Genomic DNA, 12,954 nt, shown 5'->3' on the forward strand with positions numbered 1-12,954 from the left:
TGAAACTTTCTTTTCAACCTACTTAAAACCATGATTCTCATTCCTATGCTATATCAATATCCATGTTCACTATCTTGCCACTAAATCCCACCTACAATTTGCTTTCAAAATATCTTCTAGCTCTAAAAGCCACTGGCAGTTGAGTAATTCTTTCTTGGACAAGTGCCTGGTGATAGTTGCCAATGGCAAAGACCAATACAAAATGTACTGTAGTCCAAGTGAGCTGAAACAAGGTCAAGGAAAATTTCTTTGGTGTTACACAGATATTTTAAAAAATCGTTGACCTACATTGTTGAAACAAGTTCTAATGGTCCATTTAATTCCATGAAACAAAACCTTACAATAGATGAGATCTCTCTTTATTGAAACTAAGAATTCAAGTTGTAAAAAACTACTGTTTTGCAATCAATGAATCATTAAATTCAGAAATAAAATCATTTTCAAAGAATGGAAATTAGTAGTTTAAAAATAAGAAATTTGGATTACACCATTACATTGATTAAATTATAGCACGTCTTTAGTTGACTAAATCTATAAAGTCAGAAATTCATAAGTGAAGTTACGTCAAACTAATTCGATTGGATAAGCATAGTGGGATAATTCAGGCATCGGGCAATAAGTTCCATGCCCAGCCAGCATCAGTCTTTAGAATTTGTTGACCAGTTATATGGAAGATAAACAATTTTGATGATTCCATGGTCTCTGAGTTCTTTCAGTGCTTTCTTCTTTGGTGAATCTTGTAGGTGCTCAAACACCCATTGCAGCAACTAAACAGAGATCAAATTGTTTTAAATAAGGCACAGTCTTTTACATTGAGTAATATACTTTTTTAAAAGTGAAAATAGGAATACATTTTTAAAAACTGAAAATGAATATTTTAATATTTAAGGGAAGTGGCAATCTGTCAGCCTAAAGTACTTTTGTAATATTTCTGGTCACTAAATACATGGATGGGAGAACCATGGAGGGCTGTGATCTAGGTGCAGGTCAAAGGAACCAAGAGGAATACCAGTTTGGCATGGACTAGGTGAGCCGAAGAGCCCATTTTTATGTTGTAGTGCTCAGACCATAATTGTATCTAACCGAATGGTTAGATAGCACGATTTTAGGTAGCACGATTTTTATTTTTTAAGTACAGTAATTAGAGGGGAACAGAGTAATCCACTGTCTGAGAGGGCAATGAAGCAGAAATCCTCCTGTTTTAGTGAACACTTTGTGAATGGCAGGTATAGGTATAATGGCAGTGCAGTGCAATTGCAGCAGCTTCTATGGGGTCAACCAAAGGGTGGTGGTATCCTTTCTAAATGTATTTTCTACAATCACAAGACCCTAATGGACATTAAGAACAAAGTACTTGGGGTTTATCCTCAGCTAGTTGCTCGTTGGTGGAGAAACTGAAGGAGCTGGACTTGTGCAGATTGTGCAACTTCCTGCATCAGAGAGGCTTTGGAGGAGTCAGTGCATGAAGGTGATGTGCAGTATAACGGTGAGTGATTGTCTTTGTCTCTTTACTGGTGATTGCAAGACCGCAGTGGACGATGTAGATGCAGAATGCTGCAAGCCCAACTCACTGATTTTAGTAGACAGCAGGGGCACTACATGCCCTCCTTTTGTAGCAGTGACCCGTTTACAGCTGCCCAGGAGAGAGGTATCAGAGCTGGTGCGCTCCACTGGACCAAGCTGGAGTCGGTATTGCTCCCCCCCCCCACTTGACAGAAGCAAAAATGTTTTGTGTTCGATAATAGATTGCTGCAATGTTCCTGGACTCAGTTTCTTGGACTATTTTTTTTCAGTGTGACTACTTCACTGATATGTGCCTTGTGCTGTGTGTGACTTAGTACTGTGCTTTGAATCTGGCCATTAATGCGGTTTCATTTGGCTGTATTTATTAGTATTCACGTATGGTTGAATGACAATTAAACTTGAATTTTCTCGGTTTTATTGTGTGGGGGAGGGGGGGTTGATGAGCCTCTTCCATTTTTGTTCAATTTTTTCTGTGAGGAGGGATGATTATGCTGTCGTTTTTTCTTGGTTTCATGGCTAACCAGAGAAGAAGAATTTCCGAGTTGTATTCTTTGATAATAAACAAACCTTTGAACTTGGATGCAGGTATAAGGAAATGGGATACCAAGAAAACGACTTCCTCCTTTATACAAAGTTGTTCAGAATCCTAAATTTACACACTGAATAAATGTATTGAAGTCGTACATTTTTCCGTGAGTGCGTGAGCATCCTCCAGCTGCTCTGGTTTCCTCCCACATTCCAAAGATGTACTAGTTAGGTGGTTAATTGGTCATTGCAAATTGTTCTGTGATTAAAATTAAGAATCTTAATTTAAGAACTGTAATTGTACATTTTTCTGGAGAACTCGCCTAGTGAGGCATTATGGGTGGAACTGAGAAATAAGAAAGATATGACAACGTTCATGGGAATATAAGAGACCACCCAACAGAACAAATTTGTAGAACGATTGCAGACTGTTGCAAAAAACATAAGGTTGATAGTGGGTGATTTTAACTTCCCATATATTGACAGAATTCTATACTGTAAAAGGACTAGCTGGGATAGTTTGTCAAATGTGTTCAGAGACGATTTCTTACTCAATACGTAGAACTCCCGAAGATAGTGTGCGCGATACTGGATCTGCTATTAGGGAATGAGACGGCAGATGTCAGATGTTTGTGACTGCAATGCCATTAGTTTAAAAGTAAATATGCAAACTATAGGTCTGTTCCACAGGTTGAGATTCTAAGTTGGAGAAAGATCAATTTTAATGGTATTAGAAATGATATGGCAAAAGTGGATTGGGACAGGCTGTTTTCTGGCAATGGTATACTTGGTTAATGGGAGGCCTTCAAAAGCGAAATTTTGAGAGTACAAAGCTAGTATTTTCCTGTCAGAATAAAAGGTAAAGTAAGGAACCTTGGATTTCAAGAGATATTGAGGCCCTGTTTAAAAAAATAAAAGGTGCATAGCAGATATAGGCAGCTTGGGACAAATGAGGTGCTTATAGAACCATAGAACACTACAGCGCAGTACAGGCCCTTAAGCCCTCCTTGTTGAGCCGACCCATATAATCCTTTAAAAAAGTACTAAACCCACACTACCCCATAACCCTCCATTTTTCTTTCATCTGTCCAAGAGACTCTTAAATACCTCTAATGTTTTAGCCTCCACCACCATCCCTGGCAAGTCATTCCAGGCACTCACAACCCTCTGTGTTTATAAATAAAAAACCCCGATATCTCCCCTTAAACTTTCCTCCCTTAATTTTGTACATATGCCCTCTGGTGTTTGCTTCTGGTGCCCTGGGAAACAGGTACTGACTATCCACCTATCTATGCCTCTCATAATCTTGTAGACCTCTATCAAGCCCCCTCTCATTCTTCTACACTCCAAAGAGAAAAATCCCAGCTCTGTTAACCTTGCTTCATATGACTTGTTTTCTAAACCAGGCAACATCCTGGTAAATCTCCTCTGCACTCTCTGCATAGCTTCCACATCCTTCCTATAATGAGGTGACCAGAATTGAACACAATACACTAAGTGAGGTCTCACCAGAGATTTGTAGAGTTGCAACATGACCTCTCTCCTCTTGGACTCAACCCCCCTGTTAATGAAGCCTAGCATCCCATAGGCCTTCTTAACTACCCTATCAACCTGTCCAGTGACCTTGAGTGATGTATGGATTTGAACCCCAAGGTCCCTTTGTTCATCCACACTCTTAAGTAACTGACCGTTATTCCTGTACTCAGTCTTCTGATTTGTCCTTCCAAAATGCATCACCTCACACTTGTCCGGATTGAACTCCATCTGCCATTTTTCTGTCTAAAGCCTCTTCAAACTTCGACAACATACAGCTCCATCCACAACTCCAATCTTTGTGTCATCCGCAAACTTACTCACCCATCCTTCCACTTCTACATCCAGGTCATTTATAAAAATCACAAACAGCAGCGGTCCCAGTACAGATCCCTGCGGCACTCCACTAGTCACCGACTTCCAGGCAGAATACTTTCCTTCCACAACTACCCCCTGCTTTCTTCCTTTAAGCCAATGTTTTATCCAAACAGCCAAGGTTCCACTTATCCCATGCCTCATGATTTTCTGGATGAGTCTCTCGTGAGGGACCTTGTCAAATGCTTTGCTAAAGTCCATGTAGACCACATCCACTGCCCTACCCTCATCAATTTCTTTTGTTACCTCTTCAACAAAACTCAATCAGGCAATCATTAATTATGGAGTCTAAGAAATGCAAGAAAACACTTATGAAATAAATTAGAGCTAAAAGAAGGCATGAAGTTGCTCCAGCAGACAGGAAGTGATTCCTAAGGGGTTCTACAGATATGTTAAGAGCAAAATGGTTGCAAGGGACAAAACTGGCCCTCTGGAAGATCAGAATGGTAATCCATGTGTAGAGTCAAAACAGATGGGGGAAATCCTAATTTTTTTTTTTACACACCTGTACTTACTCAGTGGACAGACACTATAGAAATGAGGCAAAGTGACATCAACTTCATGGACACTGTAGATTACAGACAAAGAAGTGTTTGGTATCCTGAGGCAAATCAGGCCAGTGAGTCTGACATCAGTTGTGGGGAAGTTATAAGGTTTTCTAAGGGACAGAATATATAAGTATTTGGATACACAGAGACTGATTAAGGATAGTCAGCATATCTTCGTGCATGGTAGGTCACGTCTAACCAATCTGATTTTTTTTTTGAGGAAGTTACAAGGCAGTGCATGTTGTCTACATGGACTTTAGCATGTAACAGAGTCCAGCATGGCAGCTTGGTCAAGAAAGTTCAGTTGCTCAGCATTCAAGATGAGGTAGTAAATTAGATTAGAGACTGGCTTTGTGGGAAAAGCCAGGGAGTGGTAGCAGATGGTGTCTCTCTGACTGGAGGCCTGTGACTACTGTTATGTTGTGGGGATCAGTGTTGGTTCTGTTGTTTGTCATTTGTATCAATAATCTGGATAATAATGTGATTAACTGGATCAGCAAATTTGTGGATGACACCAAGATTGGGGGTATAGTGAGCAGCAAGGAAGGCTATCATGGCTTGCATAGGGATCTGCATCAACTGGAAAAATGGGCTGAGAAATGGCAGATGGATCTTAATAGAAACATGTGCGAGATGTTGCACTTTGATAGAACAATGGGATCTGTGAATATAGGTCCACAATTCATTGTAAAGAGAGGTTTTGGCCTTCATAAATCAGTCCACTGAGTACAGGAGATGGGATGCAATGTTGAAGAGACATAATCTGGAGTATTGTGTGCAGTTTTGGTCACCGACTACTGCAAAAATATAAGTAAGGTGGAAGTAGTACAGAAAATTTACAAGGATGTTGTTAGGTCTGGAGGACCTGAGTTAAAAGTAAACACTGAATAGGTTAAGACTGTATTCCTTAAAAAGTAGAAGATTGAGAGAATATTTGATAGAACTTTACAAGACTGAGGTAAATGGAAGCAGGCTTTTTCCACTCAGGTTGGGTGGGACTACAACCAGAAGTCACGGGCTAAGGCTGAAAGGTGAAAAGTTCAAGGGGAACCTGAGGGGAAACTTCATGCAAAGGGTCATGAGAATGTGGAATGAGCTGCCAGCACAAGTGGTGCACACAAGCTCAATTTTGATGTTACAGAGAAGTTTGGATAGGTGCAAGTCGAGGCATGATGGGCCAAAGGGCATGATGTACTTCTCTATGTTCTGTACCGTTCTATACTTCTCTAGGACTCTATTACACTAAGATTAAATAGTTTGGTAGCTGGGTGGTGTGGTTTGTAGGATCAGACGGGCCTATTCTGTGTTGCATCTTTAAATAATAATAATTTAAGGAAGGTTGATTTTCCCCACTGTTAATGTTCATTCAGCTACTGGGCCATAGGACTAGATGGCTTACTGCTCCTTCAAGTCTGCTCTGTGATTTGTTGAAAACACATCTCATCCTTTATCTCATCACTATTTTCTTGCACTAGCTCTATGTCACTTGATTATCTTGATGCTCAGAAATCTTTCTACCTTTGTTTTGAAATAACTTCAGGAATAATGGAGTGACTTAAGTGTCAGTTGGGGAGCACTTTGACCTCAGTGACTACAACTATTAATATTCTAAAACTAATAGAATTATGAACAAAGGACTTGTCCAAGAACTGGTCCATCTTTCAAACTGGAGCAAGGACAATTTTGGACGCAAAGGTCTTATTAGGTGGGATATTTAACCCATAAAGACTGGTAAGTGGGAGGCTTTTCAGTATTGAAGAGAAACATGCTCTTGAAGGAGAAGGCTGGCAAGTTTACACAATATTGGTTGAAGAGATATTCAGGCTCTTGTTAGAAAAAAAAGGTACAGATTGAGCTTAAGGAACCAAAAACAAGCAAGTTCCTTGATGGCTTACAAGAAATATTGTACATTTAACAGTAAAATGTGATGGAACAGCAGTCATGGTTAAGGAAAATCTCAAGATACGCAGCGGGCACATTAAGAGTAAAATGCTGTCTAGGAAGAGAATAGTCTCTTTGAAGATCAACATGGCCAATCAATGCTTAGAGCCACATGAGATGAGTAAGATTTTTAATGACCATGTTCATCAGATGTTACTATAGAGAAAAGGACAGCTTATGAAAGGAGTGCTGTCTAAGACCGCATATGACTTGCCAGGGAGATGGTGTTGGTGGCCTTAAAGCACATTAAGCTTGATAAATCCCCAGGCCCTTACCAAGTTTGTATTCTTGAATCTTGTGGAAAGCTAGGGAAGAAAGTACAAAGGCCCTTGCAGAGATACTTGCTTCAGCTTTGGCTGACATTCCAGAAGAGTAATTTGCTAATGTACTGGTATTTAAGAAAGGCAGCAAACCCAGGCCGGTAAGTCTGATATCAGTGTTGAGAAAGTTACTGGATGGGATTCTGAGGTACAAGATCTATTAAAATTTGAATAGACGAGGTCTGGTCAGGGATAGTGAGGTTTGGTGTGTAGGAAATTGTATCTGACAAATCTCAGTTTTGGCAAGAGGATAGATTAGGAAAAAGCAGTAATCACTAGCTATATGGATTTTAGCAAGGTCTCTGATAAGGTTAGATGCTTGAGATACTCAGAGAGATGGCTAACTGGATTCATAATATGCTCAATGATAAGAAGTAGAGAGATGGTCGAAGGATATTTCTTGGACTGGGTCCCTTGTCAAGTGGTGTACTACAGAGGTGGATTTTGGGATGTCTGTTTATATTAATGATTTTTGAGGTACAGGTACAAAGCATAGTTACTAAGTTTGTGGATGTTAGTAAAATAGGTGTTATCAGTGATGGTTATTAAAAATTACAAAGGGATCTTATTCAACTAGATAAATAGGTCAAGAATTAGCAAAGTTTTCAATTTGGTCAAATGTAAAATACATTCTGGGAAGTCATGCCAGCGTAGGATTTACTTGTCAGGGTGAGCATTCATTGCATATTGTGGAACAAAGTGACCTCAAAGTACAATTACATGGTTCACTGAAAATGATGACATAGGCGGGAAATGAAAATTGCAGATTACTTCCTTACCTTTTCATCTGTTCCACCAAAATCAACTTTGTACCATTTGAAAATTTGACTCAGACGAAGTTCCTTTTTGGCCACATCAACTTGGCAGCTTTCAGCACCATCAAGAAAAGCTTCAGTTGAAATTTTTAATTGGTGTTCGATGTCCTACAAAGATGCATCTTTGATTTAGCAAACTACACCTAATTACCACTTGAAAAATGCATTTGTACATTGCTTAGAAGCACGCAAGTACTGAAGCAACAGCTAAACTTAGGTATGAGCTACTTGCAGGGCTCTAGAACTCCTCTGAAAATGGCTCACATCACATGTACCAATAACCATTAGGAGGCTGCTACTTGTGGAAAAACAGCCTAACCCTGTTCTATGTTCAAGTATAATTGTCATTCAACCATACAAAACAAAAGAGATACCCTGCTGAACATTGACAGCTCCTCGGTTAAGATAGTTAAAAGCAACAAATTTCTTGGTGTTCTCCTGGCGGAGAATCTCACCTGGTCCCTCAACATCAGCTCCATTGCAAAGAAAGCTCAGCAGCGTCTCTACTTTCTGTGAAGACTGAGAAAAGTCCATCTCCCACCCCCCATCCTCACCACATTCTACAGGGGTTGTATTGACAGCATCCTGAGCAGCTGCATCACTGCCTGGTTCGGAAATTGCACCATCTCGGATCACAAGACCCTGCAGTGGATAGTGAGGTCAACTGAAAAGATCATCGGGGTCTCTCTTCCCGCCATCATGACATTTACACTACACGCTGCATCCACAAAGCAAAAAGCACTATGAAGGACCCCACGCACCCCTCATACAAACTCTCCTCCCTCCTGCCATCTGGGAAAAAGCACCGAAGCTCTTACAACCAGACTATGTAACAGTTTCTTCTCCCAAGCTATCAGTCTCCTCAATACCCAGAGCCTGGACTGACACCTTGATCTGTTGTCCTGTTTATTGTTTATAGTAATGCCTGCACTGTTTTGTGCTCTTTATGCAGTCCTGCTTAGGTCTGTAGTCTAGTGTTTTTTTCCTGGTTTGTTTTTTACGTAATTCAGTCTAGTTTTTGTACTGTGTCATGTAACACCATGGTCCTGAAAAAACATTGTCTCATTTTCACTATGTACTGTACCGGCAGTTATGGTCGAAATGACAATAAAAAGTGACTTGACGACACATGTATACAGCCAAACAAAACATTGTTCCTCCAGGGTCAAGGTGCAAGACAATCCATACAGTCACACACAGCACATATAGTTCCGATCGCACAGCCACAAGATGACATTAGCACAAGACCCTGGGTAGTATGCCCTCAAGATTGGTGGTGCATTGGAATTAGTCCTGGAGCCATGTTTCTGCAAGAACAAACATGCAGCGGTTCCTCATCTCCTGCTGGGTCAGCCAGAAACAGAGGCAATCCAGTTTCTTCCAGGGAGTGAACACTGGACAGCAGCACTGATGGGAGAACTGGCCAGTAGGGACCAGCCCTCGATCCAGTATACCAACCATACCCCCATTCTCTTCCACACTACCCTCCCCTGGGAGGCTACAACCAGCAACGTCACGCATAAGAGTCTGATCCACACAGGCCCTCTGCCATCAGTCTTGCCAATGAACTGAACTTACAATATTTTGTATTATCAATTCCCATCAATTTCTTGCAATGACATGACAAATATTTTAGATAAATTTGGTGGACCCAGAGAGGCTGCTACAACTAAGTGTGCCTCCATTTTATTGGAAGTTCTCGGTACTTTCCACTGGTGTCATTTAATGTCCTTGGCTGTTTTTGCTTGATTTAGGATCTAATGGTTAACTAGCATTACAACACAAGCTCAAAATTGGGTAAAATTATTATTTTGCCGAGGGAGTGGGGCATGAAGAGCCATATTCTAATTCTGTTTATCAACTGGCTAATTCAAGTTGAGAGTGATTGGGCTGCTTGTTTACCCACCATGGCCTTGTAGTTTTCTTGCAGGCCAAGATTTAAAATGTGAAATAAAATTCTAATACAAATACTGAAAACTTTTTAATTATGTGGTTACAACCTAAACAGAATTTGCGAACGTCATTCTAAATTTAAGCCAGAGTACTGACAGTGGAAAGTGATACTGAGAATCTTGCAACATTTTGAAATAGTATTTGGAACAAACCTTTGCAGAGTAGGTCTTGATGGGAGGACAGCTTTGGACTCCACAGTTTAATGCAAAATGAATCAGTGGCTCCACTTCCTCCAATGCAGCCTGAAAAGTTAGAGCCTGACTTAAATTAATGAAATAATGAGTGAAATGTTTTTCAAAATGAAATAACAATTGTTATTCCAACTACCATCTAAGTATCCCTTCTACTTGCTACAGCCATTGGGCAGGAGCTGCAGAAGCCTAAGGTTCTACACCACCAGGTTCTAGGAATAGTTATAACCTTACAACCATCAGGCTCCTGAAACAGTGGGGATCACTTCATTCACCAACACCCTAAATTGATACCACAGCCTACAGACTCACTTTCAGGGATTCCTTACAACTCACCTTCTCAGTATTATTTTTATTTGCACATTGGTTGTTTGTCAGTCTCAATGATTTTGTAAAATTCTATTGTATTACTCTTTCCCTGTAAATACTAGCAAGAAAATGAATCTCAAGATAGTATTTGCAGTGTATACAGTATGTACTTAAATAATAAATTTACTTTGAGCTTTGACTGGAGGTCTGTAAGCAGTGTTGGCACCTGTTGTTTGTGATGTATACAAATAAGATGGACAAAAATGTAGATGTGTGATTAGTAAACCTGCAGATGAAGTGAGGACGTGCAAAATCTCTGTTGCCAGTATGTGAAACATACCAGAATTGATTGCTGTTCGGTGCCAAGCACAAAACACAAGTCAATACCATAAAAGACAACACAATAGCAACCAACAATCTACAAGACAATAGTGCAAACAGCCATGAGCAATCAACAATTAGTAGAACGGTCACACGCACAAACATTAATAACCAAACAAAAATAAATGTGAACATAGGAACAGACTTAATAATTATCAACAGGACAGGAGACTATTTAACAGATGTTCTACAGACACAGTCATGTTATTAAATCTGAGTGAGTTTTTTTTTGGAGTAGCTGGGCAGCTACAGGAAAGCAACTTTGTAGTTGATGTGTAGTCCTGGTGGTGACGGACTTGTAGCGTCTCCCTGATGACAATTCAGTAAATAGGTGACTGCTAGGGTGGGTGGAGTCAGCAGTAAATTTTTGTTCTTCATTCTGCTGATGAATAGGTCTTTTAATACTGGTGGCTGGCAGCCAGTGACCACTTGCTGCAACCTGGACTTGGAGAGGGAGGTGGTGGCGAGAAACTAAACCATTGTCAATGATGGCTGAGTAAAAATTAATCAGGTTACAGCCTGAGGTGTTGATGTGCCATAGACATGGCATGACCATTAATTTTCAAGGCAGGGGGAGGTAGGGGTTTGTTGGCAGAAGTCAATCCTCATTTCCACTGTCATGATAGCAATTAAACTCCCAAGTTGTTACGAGCACACCACACTGCATGGCGGTGAATCTCTCTCAGAGTGGGTCACATCATTATTAGAGACGAGACTAACTACAGCCATGCCATCTGCGAACGCCGACATTTTATTAGATTTCTCTGCAGAGGTATAATCAGTTGTATAAAATGAGAACAGGAGGGATGAAAGATCAGCCCTTGGGAGTGCTTATGCCGATAGACATTGGATGGGTCAAGAAGAAGCCTGTCAGGAAATTTGTAAACCACTGATAGATACTGTATGGTACAGCTAGCTGGGTTAGCTTGCTGTTGAGCAACTCTGGAACAATAGGCTTGAAAGCGAAGCTAAAATTCACAAACAAGATCCTCATACAAGTGTTGGGGAAATCCAAATGTTGAAGAATATAATGAAGGCACAAGTTAAGTGCATTCTTAACTGAGGGATTTGCTCTATAAGCAAACTATTGGAACAAGAAGAGGACCAGTAGTGTACCTAAGGTAGCCAACAACAGACGTTCAAAGGTTTCCATAACTACTGAAATCAGAGCGACTGGCCTATAATCATTAGGTCATCTTGTCTTTCTTGAGAACTGGAACAACTGTAACAACTTTAAAGCAGTCCAGAATCCTCCATAATTGCAGGGAATTGTTAGAAATATCTCAGTGAAGACAGGCCTTGGAGTACCAAGGGAGACACCATCAGAGCTTGCAGCTTTCCTAATGTTCTGTTTTCCAAATAATCGAAATGCTTCATAGAAAATACAGGATCTAGATGGAGTGAGGGGAAGGAAGCTGAAGAAGGTGAATGGGGCTGGGTATAGATAGAGTGAATGCAAGCAGGCTTTTCCCACTGAGGCTAGGGAAGAAAAAATAACAGAGGACATAGGTTAAGGGTGAAGGGGGAAAAAGTTTAAAGGGAGGGAGGCTTCCTCACACAGAGAGTGGTGGGAGTGTGGAATGAGCTGCCAGATGAAGTGGTAGATGCGGGCTCACTTTTAATATTTAAGAAAAACTTGGACAGGTACAAGGATGAGAGGTGTATGAAGGTATATGGGCCAGGTGCAGGTCAGTGGGACTAGGCAGAAAAATGGTTCGGCACAGACAAGAAGGGCCAAAAGGCCCGTTTCTGTGCAGTAATGTTCTATGGGGCTGGGGTGAAGGTGGGGGATGGTGATCGTGAAAAGCAGGGGGTAGATGCTCAGCAAATTGGGATCAGAGGAAGTGAAATGTTGATGGTGCTCATCAAACCAGCAATAAAGTTGATTGAGCTAATTGGCCAAGATAAGGGAGGGGAGACTTGGGAGCACTTCTGTTTGAAGTTGTTAGGACTTTGTAGGGAACTCCAAACTGTTCTGCTATTATTGTTGAAGTGGAAGATGAAGTTTAATCTAGACAGGTGTTGTACTTTGGAAGTTCAAATACAGAGTAAAGTATACAGAAAGCGGTGGGAACCTTTGGAGCAATGACGTATAGAGAAATATTGGGGTGCAAGTCCACAACTCGCCAAGAGCGACACCAATAGGTATGAGGGTTTTGAAGGCACACTTGCCTTCCTTGGTCAGGGAGTTGAGTATAAAAATCAGGAAGTTATGTTGCAGTTCTATAAATCTTTGGTTAGGCCACATTTGGCATACTCTGATGTTCTGGTCATTGCATTACATGAAGGATTTTAGGTTTTGGGAGAGTGTTGATAAAGATCACTAGGATGCTGCCTGGATTAGAGAGTATTAGCTAAAGGGGGAGGCTGGAAAGACTTGGACATTTTTCCTGGAGCATTGGAAGCCAACGGCCTGAGTGGAAGAGAAGTAGGTGCCTGGAATGTGCTGTCAGGGCCATTTAGAAAGGCACAAACTGGCCGGGAATAGAGGGATATGACCTATATGCAGGCAGATAGGGTTAGTTTAGTTGCAATCATG

At 40.8% G+C, this 12,954-nt stretch overlaps 1 protein-coding gene across 2 annotated transcripts in view; it reads right to left on the minus strand.

Annotated features, from left to right (window-relative positions):
• Positions 1–337: 337 nt before the first annotated feature.
• zgc:152951 (uncharacterized protein LOC569013 homolog) overlaps positions 338–12,954 on the minus strand; it is a 98,309-nt gene continuing 85,692 nt past the window's right edge. For both annotated transcript variants that reach the window (XM_059968656.1, XM_059968655.1), the window contains exons 9-11: positions 9,687–9,776; positions 7,546–7,689; positions 338–767 (exon numbers count right to left, since the gene is read on the minus strand). In XM_059968656.1, coding sequence (XP_059824639.1) covers positions 639–767; positions 7,546–7,689; positions 9,687–9,776 — 363 coding nt within the window. In that variant the 3' untranslated portion in view covers positions 338–638. The remainder of the gene's footprint in view (positions 768–7,545; positions 7,690–9,686; positions 9,777–12,954) is intronic.

The sequence above is a fragment of the Hypanus sabinus genome, chromosome 4, assembly GCF_030144855.1.
Source record: "Hypanus sabinus isolate sHypSab1 chromosome 4, sHypSab1.hap1, whole genome shotgun sequence".
Taxonomy (NCBI): Eukaryota; Metazoa; Chordata; class Chondrichthyes; order Myliobatiformes; family Dasyatidae; genus Hypanus; species Hypanus sabinus.